The sequence below is a fragment of the Symsagittifera roscoffensis genome, chromosome 8 (genome assembly GCF_963678635.1).
Source record: "Symsagittifera roscoffensis chromosome 8, txSymRosc1.1, whole genome shotgun sequence".
In the NCBI taxonomy this organism is placed as follows: Eukaryota; Metazoa; Xenacoelomorpha; order Acoela; family Convolutidae; genus Symsagittifera; species Symsagittifera roscoffensis.
Genome location: NC_087069.1, coordinates 14,946,347 through 14,960,475, shown reverse-complemented (window position 1 = coordinate 14,960,475; position 14,129 = coordinate 14,946,347). Strand labels below are relative to the sequence as shown.

Here is a 14,129-nt window from a genome sequence, read left to right as displayed (position 1 = left end):
TATATTTGTTTTATTATACATCGACTCATTGGCCTGATATTGCGTCGTTTATTGAGCGAAAAATTTCTTATGCGTGTAGCGTGTGCATGTTTTGACTATGAGCTATGAAAACATTTTTTTGGATCAATGGCTGTTTGAGCAAATGTTTTCGGCCTTTTTAAACGCTTGATTAGTTTTCTACGAATGCTGATTTTCCATTAAAATTTCTGGACTTGTTGTTTTTCAAATTGAACTTTATTCAATCAAAATTGAGTCAAGCCTATGAAAATTTTGATAAATCGACTTTTTTGACATTTTGTTACTTTGCGGTTTCCGTCGCATTTTCTGTCTGCTAGTCTAGTTTACCGTGCTACGTCTGTGTTGAATTGCAAGAAGTACGAAAGACTGTAATTGATGTTTTTTTGTCTTCTTTATGTTGCTCATGAAGACCAAACAAGCTAGCGCATGTTGTGATTATTAACTGGAACGAAAGGGGTCGTACTGTTATAATCTTTGGTTCTGCAATTTTGGTTCGTGCGCTGGATTTGTTAATGGGACCGAACGGTTTTTCGTATTTTTTTTTTGGTCGATCATTTTGGCTTTTTGCATGACTGAAACCCTAGATTGGCACTATTTCGCATAACTTCTGCCGTAATTGACATCAATAGTGTTTCAGATCAGTAATGCTGAGTGCGTACATTCCGCCAACCAGTTGCACTTTACAGCCGGGCAGCACAGTGAAGAAGCGGGAGACATCGCCACGCTCGATGAAGAAGATATCCTCATTTATTCATTTCAACCGACAGAAACAACTGAAAGGTACACGGTTGGCATCTCGGGGGGCGTGGGTCTAGTTTTATCCCGAATAGAGATTGGTAGATTTAAAAGAACTGAAAGAAACATTTTTTTTGTGTCTTAAACAATTCTGTGGTATTTTTGAAAAATTTGCAGTGTCAAAAAAGTTGTTTGCATATTTTCATATATCTTGTATCGAAACCGTTTCACATAAGTAACAAGGATAGCCGGTTATTGTGCAAGAAGCACATAATGTTCCGACCACAGTCTTTACCCTTGCGATCAGCAAGGATATTGCAATCGGGTACTAGACTTTTTCCGTAAATAACTTAAGGCACAAAATGGTCAAATGTGCAGGAATGGTAAACTTCAGACATGCTCATTTTCTAGTAAATTCAAATAAAACTAGCTTAATTTAGGTAGTAAATAGGTGTAGTCCGTTTCCGGTGTTAGTTTGATTTCAAATAATTTTCTTGAAAAAATGTTGATTTTTTTTCCGAATTCGTGATTATCGGCCTAGTTTCCGTCGGTTCATTTTCTGTTTTTTTTTAAATGAAATATGTTTTATTCGGTACTGTTTTTTTCGGCTTTTTTTATACGCATAGGTTTTTTTGATTTTGAATGTTTTTTGCTCTTGTTGAAGTGTGTTTTTGCTCTTCGCCTCTGTGTTGAAAACATAATTATGTCATGAACGCGCTAATGAAGCTTTTGCAGTAAAATCAATTTTTCCGTTCTACATAATTAATTTTCTAAACGTTACTCGAAATAAGACTAAAACTAAAAAAATTCAAGTCGTTTTCCGTTTTTTTTTCAGGGACAATTTTTCGAAAGTTTTTTCAGGTCGTCCAAAGTACTGCTGAAAGGGCTTCACTATGATACATTTGTCGACCTATTTCAATGATTATTTGTGGCACCCGATTTTGCTTGGAAAACAAAAATTTTGAAAAGAAAACTATAACATACCCAAAACCAAAATGAATGTTCTCCGTCTCCCCGTTTTCAATGGTCGGAACAACCTTTATCGCATCAAGCTAAAACCACGAGTTTTTAGACTGCCTTTTAACAAGTCTATAAAATAACTACCGGTTTTTTCAATTTTGTTCTTGCAATTTGTGATTCCCAAAATGGCACTAAAATCTCTAATTTCATAAATGGCACTAAAATCTCAGAAAGGGCTTTAATATGATATGTCACCTGACCCATTCCGATGATTATTTGTGGTACCTTATTTTGCTTGGTAAACAAAAAATGAAGAAAAACTAAAGTGGTCGGAACACTTATATACAACCGGGGATGATAAAAAAAGCTTCTGTCTCGATTTTTTTACAGGGTTTGCGAAAAGAATTGGCTGCTCCTTTTAGCGTAAAGAATTGTCCATCGCTCTGCTTCTGACTCGATAATTAAGAAAGATAAAGCGAACTTATTTTATTTACAACACACGGATCATGGACGGCGTAGGGGAAGCAGCTATCTGTAACTGTTGTAAAATGAGGGAATTGTAAGAAGTTAAAAAATCCGCAAATGTTGAACACTGGATTTAGTTCTTTCTATTTCTGGTTATTCTCTAAAAAGTACAATGTGGGAGTAGTAATAGTTTAAGACTAAATTTTTGTAGAGGCTGAGCAATACTTGCGAGACCAGGCCCTGGAGCAGAGCAGGAAAGAGGAGGCAGTTAGGAGACAGCAGGAGGAGGACAGGAACTACTTACAGAACATCTCTGACGAAGTAAGAGAAGTGTAGTTGTTGGCCCAAGTGAACAATCTCCCCCCTAAATTAATTCGGCTGCGGAGTTTCAAATATTGCGGAGTGTTAAGCTCGTATATTAGGTCGGGTCGGTTGGAGCGTCGGGTGTCAACATGAATTTTGACAGCAGTATTTTTCTGCGAGCTGACATTCTAGCATCAATTAAGCAATCTATTTTTAGGACTCCTTTATGATTCTTTTAGTGATTCTGTCTCAACGCATCCCAGTTTTAGGACAATTATGATGTTCAGCTCAGCAACTGAAAAATCGTGTTTGCTTTCGGATGAGTTTTTTGTTGCAATTTAGTGGATTTAAACATTTTTAATGATGATATGATAGAACAGACCCTATTTGACTATTTTTTAAACAATTGCAGAGTCTGTTTATGAATCCGTTATTATTTATTTGTTTTTCAGATCAACGACTTGAAACGGCGCAAAGCAGATTTGGAACTGTTGAGAGCAAAGGAATTCAGCGAACTTCAGAGACATTTAACATCGTCTAGTTCCTCCAACAGAGCGCCTCACCATCATCAACAACAACAGCAGCAGCACAGTAGCCAGAGACACCAGTCACATCATTATGAGTCGTCTTCTGGACAACAGCAGAGCAACTTGGCCAGAGGAGCCCATGAACACAATTCACAAATGTAAGTTTTTGCGTCTCTCATTTTTGCTCCAGTGTCCGGTCACTAGTGCCTTACTAACTTAAAACACCATCACCGGAGTTTAACTCATAGAACCTAGAGTTACTGTTTCAGTTACCCAACAGTTGGCTCTCTTTCCTTACATAACGTAGCATCGTTTCATCATGTGAAAGAAAGATTGGGATGAACATGCATTTATACCTAATCATTTTCCAGTTAAGGTTCGATCTATCTGCGTTTTTTTATACAATCAGATGATGCAATTAATCACATTCCAAGTTCTGCCAAATGAAACATGCAAATTTTAGGCAATGCACCACTACAATTTACCTGTTTGAATAATCAGCTTTAATTTATTGATAAATATACTGTTTCAGGCACCATTTGAATCATAGAACGAGGTCACCCGGGAATTCAGGTACATGTCAGTTTTTAAGATAAAATTATTTTGAATTGTTTGATTCCAAATTATTATAATTTTCAAGGTTCTTCGCATGGCTCTGCTACTCGTGTGACCAATGGAACCCGGGGATCCCAATCTAACCTAGACTACCCTGGAACGCAATTCTCCCAACACAGTAACCCCCACCCTCAATCCCAGTCCATGCACATGGGTGCAAACACACATACCTTGCATCATACAATGTCGCCAGGTGGTAACCCCTCCCATTTGGAAGTAACTCCTACAAGTGGGGTAAGAAAGCGAAACAGGAGTCGAAGTCCCTCGCCGCAATTGGTTAAAATGTACAGTCAAGGCACACGATCGACAACTCCTAGAGGTTAGTCATCGCTCTGGTTTCTGCAAAAACTTCAAATGTAAAATCTCATATTGCTTCTTTAAGTTTGTAATATAATTTTTTAAAGTCAAATTTGACCAATAAAAGGACAAGAATTTTATAATAAAATTTTTTGTTGAACCTTTATTAGAATTTTTCGTCTGATATAACTACTCAGTGTATAAATTTTCATTGAGACTAAGAATTGAAGCTTTGTGGATTAAATGGTGGCCAGTTCTTTAAAGTGTATAAAACCATTAGGGGTGCAACCGAGTGTTCGAGCGTTTGTTCGACGATAAACTTTCGAAGGCTCTCGCAAACACTGCGTCCTATTTGACCTGCGTGTTATTGAGTGGTTTACTCTAAGTTTCCAAGACTCAAAACTTTGGCTAGGAAAATTTTCTGCATACCATTTTCGAGTACCCCGTCTGATGCTGTTTTAGCACTGCTGGAAACGTTGTTACCAAGAAAAGGGCAACCTTTATTGGATATCGTGTAAACATGCAAAAAATTTTGCATGGAAATTGGAAAATTTTCAGTTTAACATTTTTTTTCAGGAGTACGGGAAAATCTAATGAAATATCGGATGTTAAAACGTTCGACGAATGTTCGAATGTTGCTGACATACATTCGAACGCAACTTTCGAACGAATGTTGCTCCACTGAAGTCCATCATACGAACGAGCTGTTCAGCTCTGAAAAGCATATCCTTTTTTCTTTGATGAAACTTTTTTGTACAGTGTCTGGACAGCGCGAATTAGCGAATTAAAGTCCCAAATATATAGATTTAGCTATTTTATCCAGCGGATTCGTTTGTACATAAAAAAAAGATTTTTTGCTACAAATTGGTGGTTTCAAACCATCAATTTTTTGAAATGTTTGTTAGGTAGAGCGCGTCAAAAAGGGCATCACCTACACAAAATATTTAATAATCGTGGAACGGTAGCCTTTAGCCTTTTTGCTAAAATTGTAGAAAATTTTTGCTAAGCTAAGGTTTAAGAAGAGTACTTTAAATTAAACCGCCAATTTGGATGCCGCTGGACAAAAATTATTTTGAGACGTCATTAGGCGTCATTATTTTCATTGATTGTTAAAAAAGCGTGCTGCTTAGGTTCTTCGATGTCACCAGTGGCACATGCAGTTGCCAGTATGAACCTACCACCAGGAGTGACTCATAGCCAAGTTAGAGGCATTTACGACGCAAACCAAGCACACTACAACGCCACGGCGGCAGCCACTCTGGCTAATTTTCAAAACGCCACAGCACAACAAGCGTCTGCTGTGGGACAACAAGGAGGCAACTCCAGGTAGTTAATTGGATTGATTTAAGTTTTTCCCATTTTCGGAAAAAAAGGCGGAGGGGGGGGGAGATTCTTTGCCAGGTACAAAATAAGCATGTTTGACTGTTTAATTTTTATAGCATAGGGGTGGTAGTTCGTTACTAGGTCCACTAGAGGAGTGGAAGGTGGGAGAGTTAAAGAGATCCAAATTATTTTTGCAATTTCAAGGGTGTGTAATTGAGACATATGCGGAACTTGTTGAACTATTGTTTTACGAGCTATTGTTGACATGAACGAATTCAAAGTTGTTAAGAATCCTTCCTATTTTTGAATAAACCTGTATGTGGCGCTACTAGACAAACAGCATCTGCCTGTAGTTCCTGAAGCAGTGACTTTTTAAAAAAAAACAAATAGTAATTTATGCCTGCGTCTATTTTCAAATTCAAAATCTTAATATAAATTCAAGATATCCTGGGAACCCGCAGCTGCACGGGAGTAGCGTGGAACAGCACCTGTCGGCGTCGCAGTATGGTAGACATCATGCACACTCGGCCAATTTGGCGGGACAGGCAGTGGCCGCGGCACAACAGCAATCGGCAGTTGCGGCCGCTGCGTTTCACCAGCAACACGGAGGAAGGCCGAATCTGTCGCAATAGTAAGTGAAATTATTATTTATATCTCGAAAGAAAATGAAATTTCAAAGTTCTTGCCTGTACAAATCAGTCCCATACAAAACAAACCCAAGTGACCTTTGTTTTTGAAAGCCGGTCGACCGAGAATTGTCCTTTGTTCAAACAAAATAGACAAAAAATATGGTCGAGCCAACGTGCTGTGAGCTTGTCAACAGAGGGTAGGACTACAAAAATTAGAGCCAAGTTATGTTTTTTTTGTGTTTTCACCAGTGAATTGACCGCTTTAAGCGGAAGCGGCCGGAAAAAGCGGTAAACCAGTTGAAATAAGCGAAAGCGGAATGATTTTTGGAAAAGCGCGACTCATTTTAGAAAAGCGATTTTTCACACATAAAAATGTTGCAGAGCGCATGTCGAGTTACTTATTCTCGCCCATTGTCGAAATTTGGTCGACTTATCCAGAAAGCATACAAAACTTCGTTTTCAACGCACTTTCTGTGAGCCCTGACACAGGTACTGTCGAGAGACTTTTTTCTGCCAGAGACTTTTTTCTCTCACTGTTTGTTTTCTTAAAAAGCGGAGAGCTATAATTTAGAAAAGCGGTAAAAGCGAAAAGCGGCTTTTCCATAAGCGGTCAATTCACTGGTTTTCACTCTTCATCAGAGTATATATGAAAACTGCTGAAATCTCAAATCGTCGCGTAGTTAATATAATAGGCCATCAGTTAATAGGCCATTAGTTAATTTAATTTAATAATAATTTGTGCTCTACATTTTCAGTTTTTCTATACCTCATGATTGACCATTTATGTCACTTTGAATAGCTCACAAAAATGATAACAAATAAAAATTCGCCAATTCACCTCAATCGAGCGACTGGCGACTGCTTTTAAGATGTAAAATAACTGATATCGTCTTTCAGTTCTGTGTCGAGTCGAGATCATGGCAATGTTCACGGTGGCAACAACATCAATCTAGGTAACCCCGCGAACAACGTCTCAAGTCATCTTCACTTGAAAGGTAAGTGTAGTTTACCCAATGTTAGTTCTTCCGAAAACGAATCAGCGAAGCGTATCATTCGAACTGTGCGTTAAAATTTCAACATGAAGCATGCCGCAATTCATTTTAAGGAAATATGTAGATTTAAAGGAAAGAAATTTTCAGCCAAACCACCACAACCTAACCGCAATTCTTATTCCGATTTTTTTGCATTTTTTTTTCGATTTAAATTTTGAAAAGGCTTACGATCATTATTTTGATCATTTTTTTTATCATTATTTTGAGCTCAGTACTGAGCAACTAAGAAAGGAAAAAAGAAAAAATTGTTTTTTTTTCTATATACATTTACAGCATTCAATAATACAAATGTTCCGTTTTGTAACATAATGTTTTAATTGCTAATCAAGAGACTAATAAGACCATTAAAACGTTCTAATGAGAAGTACTATTTCATTGAATCCGCTTTTTTAAAATCTAAAAGCTAGAGTTAAAATCCACAGAAAAAGACTCAAAATGATTGTTTTGATTTTTGTTTCAGGAAGGTGGCCAACTGGTCCTGGAGGATATGGATTGTCTTAACACAGTTTTGATGAATTTACGCCGCGAAGCTCATTAGATCATTAAATTTGTGCATTATTGTTAATTGTATTCTAAACTTTATTTTTTTATACTGGGTAGTAGTTATTCATGTGAAGGTGGTATTCTGCAAGTGACAGAATTCTAAGAAATAGCTTCCATGAACTTGAATTGAAGTTTCAGTCGTTGGATGAAGTAGATGGAACTAATATTAAATTAAAATATTAGTAAAATCAGTGTGATGATCAATGGCAGAAAAAGCAAGAGTACCTTGCTTTCGTTTATTCTAAAATGCGAAAACATTCAGACGAGTTTTCTTCTCATAGAGAAAGTTTTAATTGAGCGAATTTTAGTGAGCGGTAGTGTTATACTACGATTTTCTTATTACTGAAGTCGCAAATATTGGTGCCACTTTTGGGGCACATTTACGGCTTTTTGATAGCATGTGCTTTGACATTCGAATAGTAAGTTAATACAGTTGATGCATTTTAAATTCTTCAAATGAACAGAAAAAATCTATTCAACAATATAACAATAATAAAAAAAATTCGGGAGAGAGAAGAGAGGAGAGAGAAAAGGTCATTGAAATTCAGTCGATTCTCCTTTTGAGAAATTTGAGTGAGAAAACTAGTCTACCATGGTCCGAAAACAAGATCGACATGAAATTTGAGTGAGAAAACTAGTCTACCATGGTCCGAAAACAAGATCGACATGAAATTTGAGTGGGAAAAACTAGTCTACCATGGTCCGAAAACAAGATCGACATGAAATTTGAGTGAGAAAACTAGTCTACCATGGTCCGAAAACAAGATCGACATGAAATTTGAGTGAGAAAACTAGTCTACCATGGTCCGAAAACAAGATCGACATGAAATTTGAGTGAGAAAACTAGTCTACCATGGTCCGAAAACAAGATCGACATGAAATTTGAGTGAGAAAACTAGTCTACCATGGTCCGAAAACAAGATCGACATGAAATTTGAGTGAGAAAACTAGTCTACCATGGTCCGAAAACAAGATCGACATGAAATTTGAGTAAGAAAACTAGTCTACCATGGTCCGAAAACAAGATCGACATGGCCCCTGCAGCTGAAATACTTCTCAGCAAAAACGGGAGTATTACCGAGTAAAAACTGCCTTTTGATAGTTGAGTTAGTATAGAACACAGCCACACTAAATAGTAAGGCTTCAAATAACACTAATTCGAAAATTAATTTTATAAAGAAATGACCTTGTCATACACAAATTTTTATAAATAACCAGTGACTTTATTTTGTACTAAGAGAAATTAAAATTTAAACTACTTCATCTTGAATGGACAACAAAGATAAATGATCGAAAGAAGCAGAAACATCAAGAATCAGAACTTCAAGAAGAACAATTGAAGTGATTTTAATTTTTTTGTGCATAATATGCTTTTTTGTGCCACAGCTACCCATCATTCAAGCCTACCAGAGGATTGACTCAACTGGGTCTCAGTCTAGATTGCATTTTATTAAGATTTGACCCACACTAAAAATTTAATTTTTCTTGCAGTTTTCATTTTATTTCCATGAAACGACGTTTTCAACTAACGTTAACGGCTAGAAAAGATTAACAGGACAATGATCGCTTGCGTGTGTTGAAATACAGCGCGGTTCGGGAAAAACATTATCTAGCCGTCATTCTTTGAACTGCAACAAGTTGGGACTTTGATTGAAATTTTTGTCACGCACTCCTGTAGCAATACATGAAGGCTAAAGTTAAAGTCTCCGAAAAGTAGGCCTCGACAGTGGTAGCACTAGAAGGGAAGGTAGCAAGTGTCATTATTCAACTGGCTTTCCCTTCCCTCAGTTTCAGAACTTCTCAGCTATGGTCGCTCTCTGCTCTGAATTCGTCGAGCTATGTGGCTCATCAGATTGTCACGATGGCTATCTTGCCAATAGTTCAGGTACTTCAGAGGTACTTTCATTCAGAACAGGAGAGAAAACTACATAATAGTGATGTCGAAACAGTTTCTTCCTATTTCCTTCTATATTCAGTCATTGTCAGGGGATTATTGAACACTTCAGTTCTATTTTCTTACGCTTTCCCCTCTGCTGCTTTGAAAACTTAGTCCGACTCATCGGAGCTTTGTAACCGCGGTCTGCTTCGCGTAGTTATTTCGGATTTGTCTCCATTATCAATATATTTGATGGCTTTAACTTAATACATACTTAATTAGAATTTTCTGGTAGTTCTGTAGTTTTGCATTCCGACTAATGTGAACATCTCCAAATTGACCAACTCCTAGTTGAAGCTCTGATATGGAAGGTAGCGAGCTTCGCTGATAACTTGTATCCGTTCCTCAAATACAGAACGCCCTACATTTTTGGGTGTTTTCTGCTCCGATTTTGACGAACTCAGTTTTATATATTTTATTTGGCTTTTCAACCATCAAGATACATCTTATACATCCGTTTGCCTATAATGTACCATCATTTGTTTTATAGTTTCTCCGTTGACAAAATTTTTTCTTTTACTCCATTATATGGAAAAATGGTTGAATGATAATTTACCGCGTCCGGAAAATAGAAATGAGTCTCGTTTTGCTTATAAAAAAGCGGAGTCTACTTAAGTTTCTCTAGCCGCGTAAGATTTTCAGCCAGTTTTTCTACGTCTGCCGTTTTTGTTTCTTCCCGGAACATGGAATTTCGTTAGCATGCAATTATGATTTTACAGTTAAGCTCCCCGGAAAATAGCTCTACAGTTCAGCTCTCCTTTTATATGGTCTGTTTTGGTACAAACGATACTTACAGGTTTTCCTTACTGATATCTTTTCGTTGTCTAAAAATTTTGTTAGTTGTATCGATCCTTGCGATTTCTATTTATCGAATCGGCTTTTCATTGAAAAATTCAGGCTAGTGACGTATCCTTTGTTTTACCGATCGATTTTTGCTCTTTGTTCGATGTCTAGCCTTTCTGGTTGTTTGGGCTATGGCATTTGTGACTATGGGAACACAGCCTGAAGGAGTTGAACTCCCCAACCAGAGAAGACCACATATATTGTAATAATTGTCTGATAACATTAGACTGTAGGACTCAGTTGGTCAGCAAGTATATTAAAATCAGGTCGGACCTAGACGGATCTCTGTGGTTTTGTCGGATCCTACGTTGCACCTTCCTTCTCTCAGAGCTGCGGACGTAACTTAACTTCATTACTATAAATCAAAAACCGATGATGGAGTAAATATGTTGCGCGAAGCCCAAGCGAAACTGATTGACAACCCGCACCTGACCAAGATCGATCCATTGAATGATATCGCAAGACCAATCACGCACAACATGAAACTACTCAAACAGAGCCTTTTAGATATATTGGAAGAATATATACCACTGCGACGATCACTGATTCTGACAGTGATCGTGTTCTTTGGAAATTTACTACTGCACGCACTGGTGATGTATTTATACCACCTTATAAGTACATCATCCTGTACTTATAAGGTGGTGATTGGTCTTGCGATATCATTCAATGGATCGATCTTGGTCAGGTGCGGGTTGTCAATCAGTTTCGCTTTGGCTTTGCGCAACATATTTACTCCATCATCGGTTTTTGATTCATAGTAAGGAAGTTAAGTTACGTCCGGCAGCTCTGAGAGAAGGAAGGTGCAACGTAGGATCCGACAAAATCACGGAGATCCGTTTCGCTCGTATTTTGTCACAACTAACTAGGTCCGACCTGATTTTAATATACTTGCTGACCAACTGAGTCCTACAGTCTAATGTTATCAGACAATTATTACAACCTATGTGGTCTTCTCTGGTTGGGGAGTTCAACTCCTTCAGGCTGTGTTCCCATAGTCACAAATGCCATAGCCCAAACAACCAGAAAGGCTAGACATCGAAAAAAGAGCAAAAATCGATCGGTAAAACCAAGGATACGTTACTAGCCTGAATTTTTCAATGAAAAGTCGATTCGATAAGTAGAAATCGCAAGGATCGATACAACTAACAAACTTTTTAGCCAACGAAAAGATATCAGTAAGGAAAACCTGTAAGTATCGTTTGCACCAAAACAGACCATATAAAAGGAGAGCTGAACTGTAGAGCTAATTTCCGGGGAGCTAAACTGTTAAATCATAATTGCATGCTAACGAAATTCCATTTTCCGGGAAGAAACAAAAACGGAAGACGTAGAAAAACTGGCTGAAAATCTTACGCGGCTAGAGAAACTTAAGTAGACTCCTCTTTTTTATAAGCAAAACTAGACTCATTTCTATTTTGCGGACGCGGTAAATTATCTTTAAACCGTTTTTCCATATAATGGAGTAAAAGAAAAAATTTTGTCAACGGAGAAACTATAAAACAAATGATGGTACATTATAGGCAAACGGATGTATAAGGTGTATCTTTATGGTTAAAAAGCCAAATAAAATATATAAAATTGAGTTCGTCAAAATCGGAGCAGAAAATACCCAAAAATGTAGGGCGTTCTGTATTTGAGGAACGGATACAAGTTATCAGCGAAGCTTGCTACCTTCCATATCAGAGCTTCAACCGGGAGTTGGTCCATTTGGAGATGTTAACATTAGTCGGAATGCAAAACTACAGAACTAAGACTCTCCTTCTTCCTGACTGCTATTTGAAAGGCACTCTCTCGAAATTTCGACTAGTAGTCGTACGGGTAACGAATGTAAAGGCTGGTAGTCCTCACTGTCCGAGCTTTCGGATTGATCTACTGCTATAGGTGATGTTTGTTTTGCTTTAGGCCGCTTTGACTTTGGGCTTTCTATTGCCCCCTTTTTCGCACTTGCGAGCATTTCTTAAAGTGTGGCCGGCTTTCGTTTCTTTGGCAGTCTTCTTGGTTTTACTGCCACGGCACTTTTCCTAAGCACAGACCCATTTTTCAGTTTGATGGTATGTTTAGATTCGGAGATTACATTAGATTTTAAGAGTTTATACCGGTTTAGAGTTCGGCTGGTGGTACGCTGGTAGAGGCCCATCGTACTTCCACTCCCTTGGATGTTTGATTTTGTCACCGATTCGTTCCCTTGGCCAGTCTCCATCTGTTGATCGCTATCGAGGATTAGAGGTGCATTTCTGAACGCTGGGGCGTTCACTAGGTCTGATCTCTCCTCCCAGTTTGAGTGTTTGGGAAATGCGATCGTGCTCACCTCGGTCATTTTCGCCTAAACACAAACATTTTTGTTGTAAGACGTTTTTCCAGTTTAGATTTTTCAGACTTGGTTTTTTCGTGAGGTTACGTAAGACGGTGTTCACTTCCCGGCCATGGTGTGCTTCAAAAGGTGTCAGCTTAGTCGTTGCATTTTTGGAGAACCGTAACGCGCTTAACGCTTTATCGACCATACACTAAAGATTTATGCTCCTTTTCGGATGCATAGGTGAGAACAAAGTTATTTAACCTTCCTATTGTTCTTTCCACTGAACCCGTGCCCCGGTGATCGTTCACTGGGGAGTAGACTAGCTCGATACCTTCGCTATTAAAGAAACTTTTAAACTTATTAGATGTGAAACATGACCCCTGGTCTACGTGAATTTTTCGAGGTATTCCATGTTGGGTGATGTATTTATCGAGAAATTTTAAAACTTTATCGGAAGTATTGGTGGTAGTAACCATCGCTGATGGCCACCATAAAAAACGGTCTGTAGCAACTAAGACATATTTCATTGTTTCGTTTAAGTAGCTTATTGGCCCCCAGAAATCCAACTGTAGACATTCATTCGGTTCCCTTGGTTCAGGGACTTCTCCTACGCCTCCCTTGGGTAGCAAAGTTTTTAAGTTCTTACCCGCATCCGTGCACTGTTGACAGTACGTGGCGTCTGCTGCAAGACTACGGTATATGTATGGGTAACATACATCCGGCGCTGCCTCAAACATATTTTTCTTCCCATGGTGGTAGAAGTGAATTCTCGTCTCGATCGTAACTTGTAGTGGTTGAGGAATGACTAGCCGTCCGTCTAACCACACGCAGTCATCTTTCAGTGACAGGTCATTGGCGTATTGGGCCCAGTACTTCCCGACTTTCGTCAGTTCCTCCTTCAGGTTTGTTTTCTTCTGCAGTGCCTATTTTACTTTGAGCAAATTGATGTCCGCCGGTATGTTGGAAGCAATAAATTCTAAATTAAATAAGTCCGGTAACGCTGTGGATTTCTTGATGACTTTACAATCTCGTGGAATAATGGAGATAATTCGTTGATTAGGGTTAATAGTAGGAAATAGTTCGCCTGGAATTTTTGAAGGAATGGAAAGCACTGTGTTATTTTTTGAATTCCGTGTGTTTTTTGTAAGTGCTTCGATTTCTGGGCTTATAACAGTGATTTCGTCGCTACTCATAAGGTTTTCATCTAATCTAATTGAAGAGTTGGCTTAAGAATCTATATCTATAACTGGAAAAGAGCAATCTGAGCTTTCGTCCATTTTGTCTGATTTTTGTAAATTAGGCTGTTTGAACCGTCTTCCAAGGGAATGATATATAGAGCACACTGAATTTCCCTTGGATTTCGCTGATGTATGCGGTATGCAAATTGATCGCTTCCTATTGGTCGGTTTCTTCGAGCATGACTTTCCGCCCTCAACCGTCGTTGTGCGTAAGCATGTTTTCCGTTCTTGATTCTGATTGGACGAAAACTGTCTAGACTGTTTAGAACCAGTTTCTTTTGTTTTGATATTGTTTCGTTTACCAGGGGATTTAGAATTATTCGTGAAACCAAGGGATTTCCTTATT

At 38.2% G+C, this 14,129-nt stretch overlaps 1 protein-coding gene across 1 annotated transcript; it reads left to right on the top strand.

Annotated features, from left to right (window-relative positions):
* Nucleotides 1-648: 648 nt before the first annotated feature.
* On the top strand, nucleotides 649-7,658 carry LOC134853058 (signal transducer and activator of transcription C-like). The gene is made up of 9 exons (XM_063868989.1): nucleotides 649-798; nucleotides 2,390-2,499; nucleotides 2,934-3,166; nucleotides 3,541-3,581; nucleotides 3,649-3,942; nucleotides 5,051-5,246; nucleotides 5,686-5,874; nucleotides 6,770-6,867; nucleotides 7,385-7,658. The coding sequence occupies exons 1-9, from the start codon at nucleotides 663-665 to the stop codon at nucleotides 7,423-7,425; spliced, it is 1,338 nt and encodes a 445-aa protein (XP_063725059.1). The 5' UTR covers nucleotides 649-662; the 3' UTR covers nucleotides 7,426-7,658.
* The last annotated feature ends 6,471 nt before the right edge of the window (nucleotides 7,659-14,129 follow it).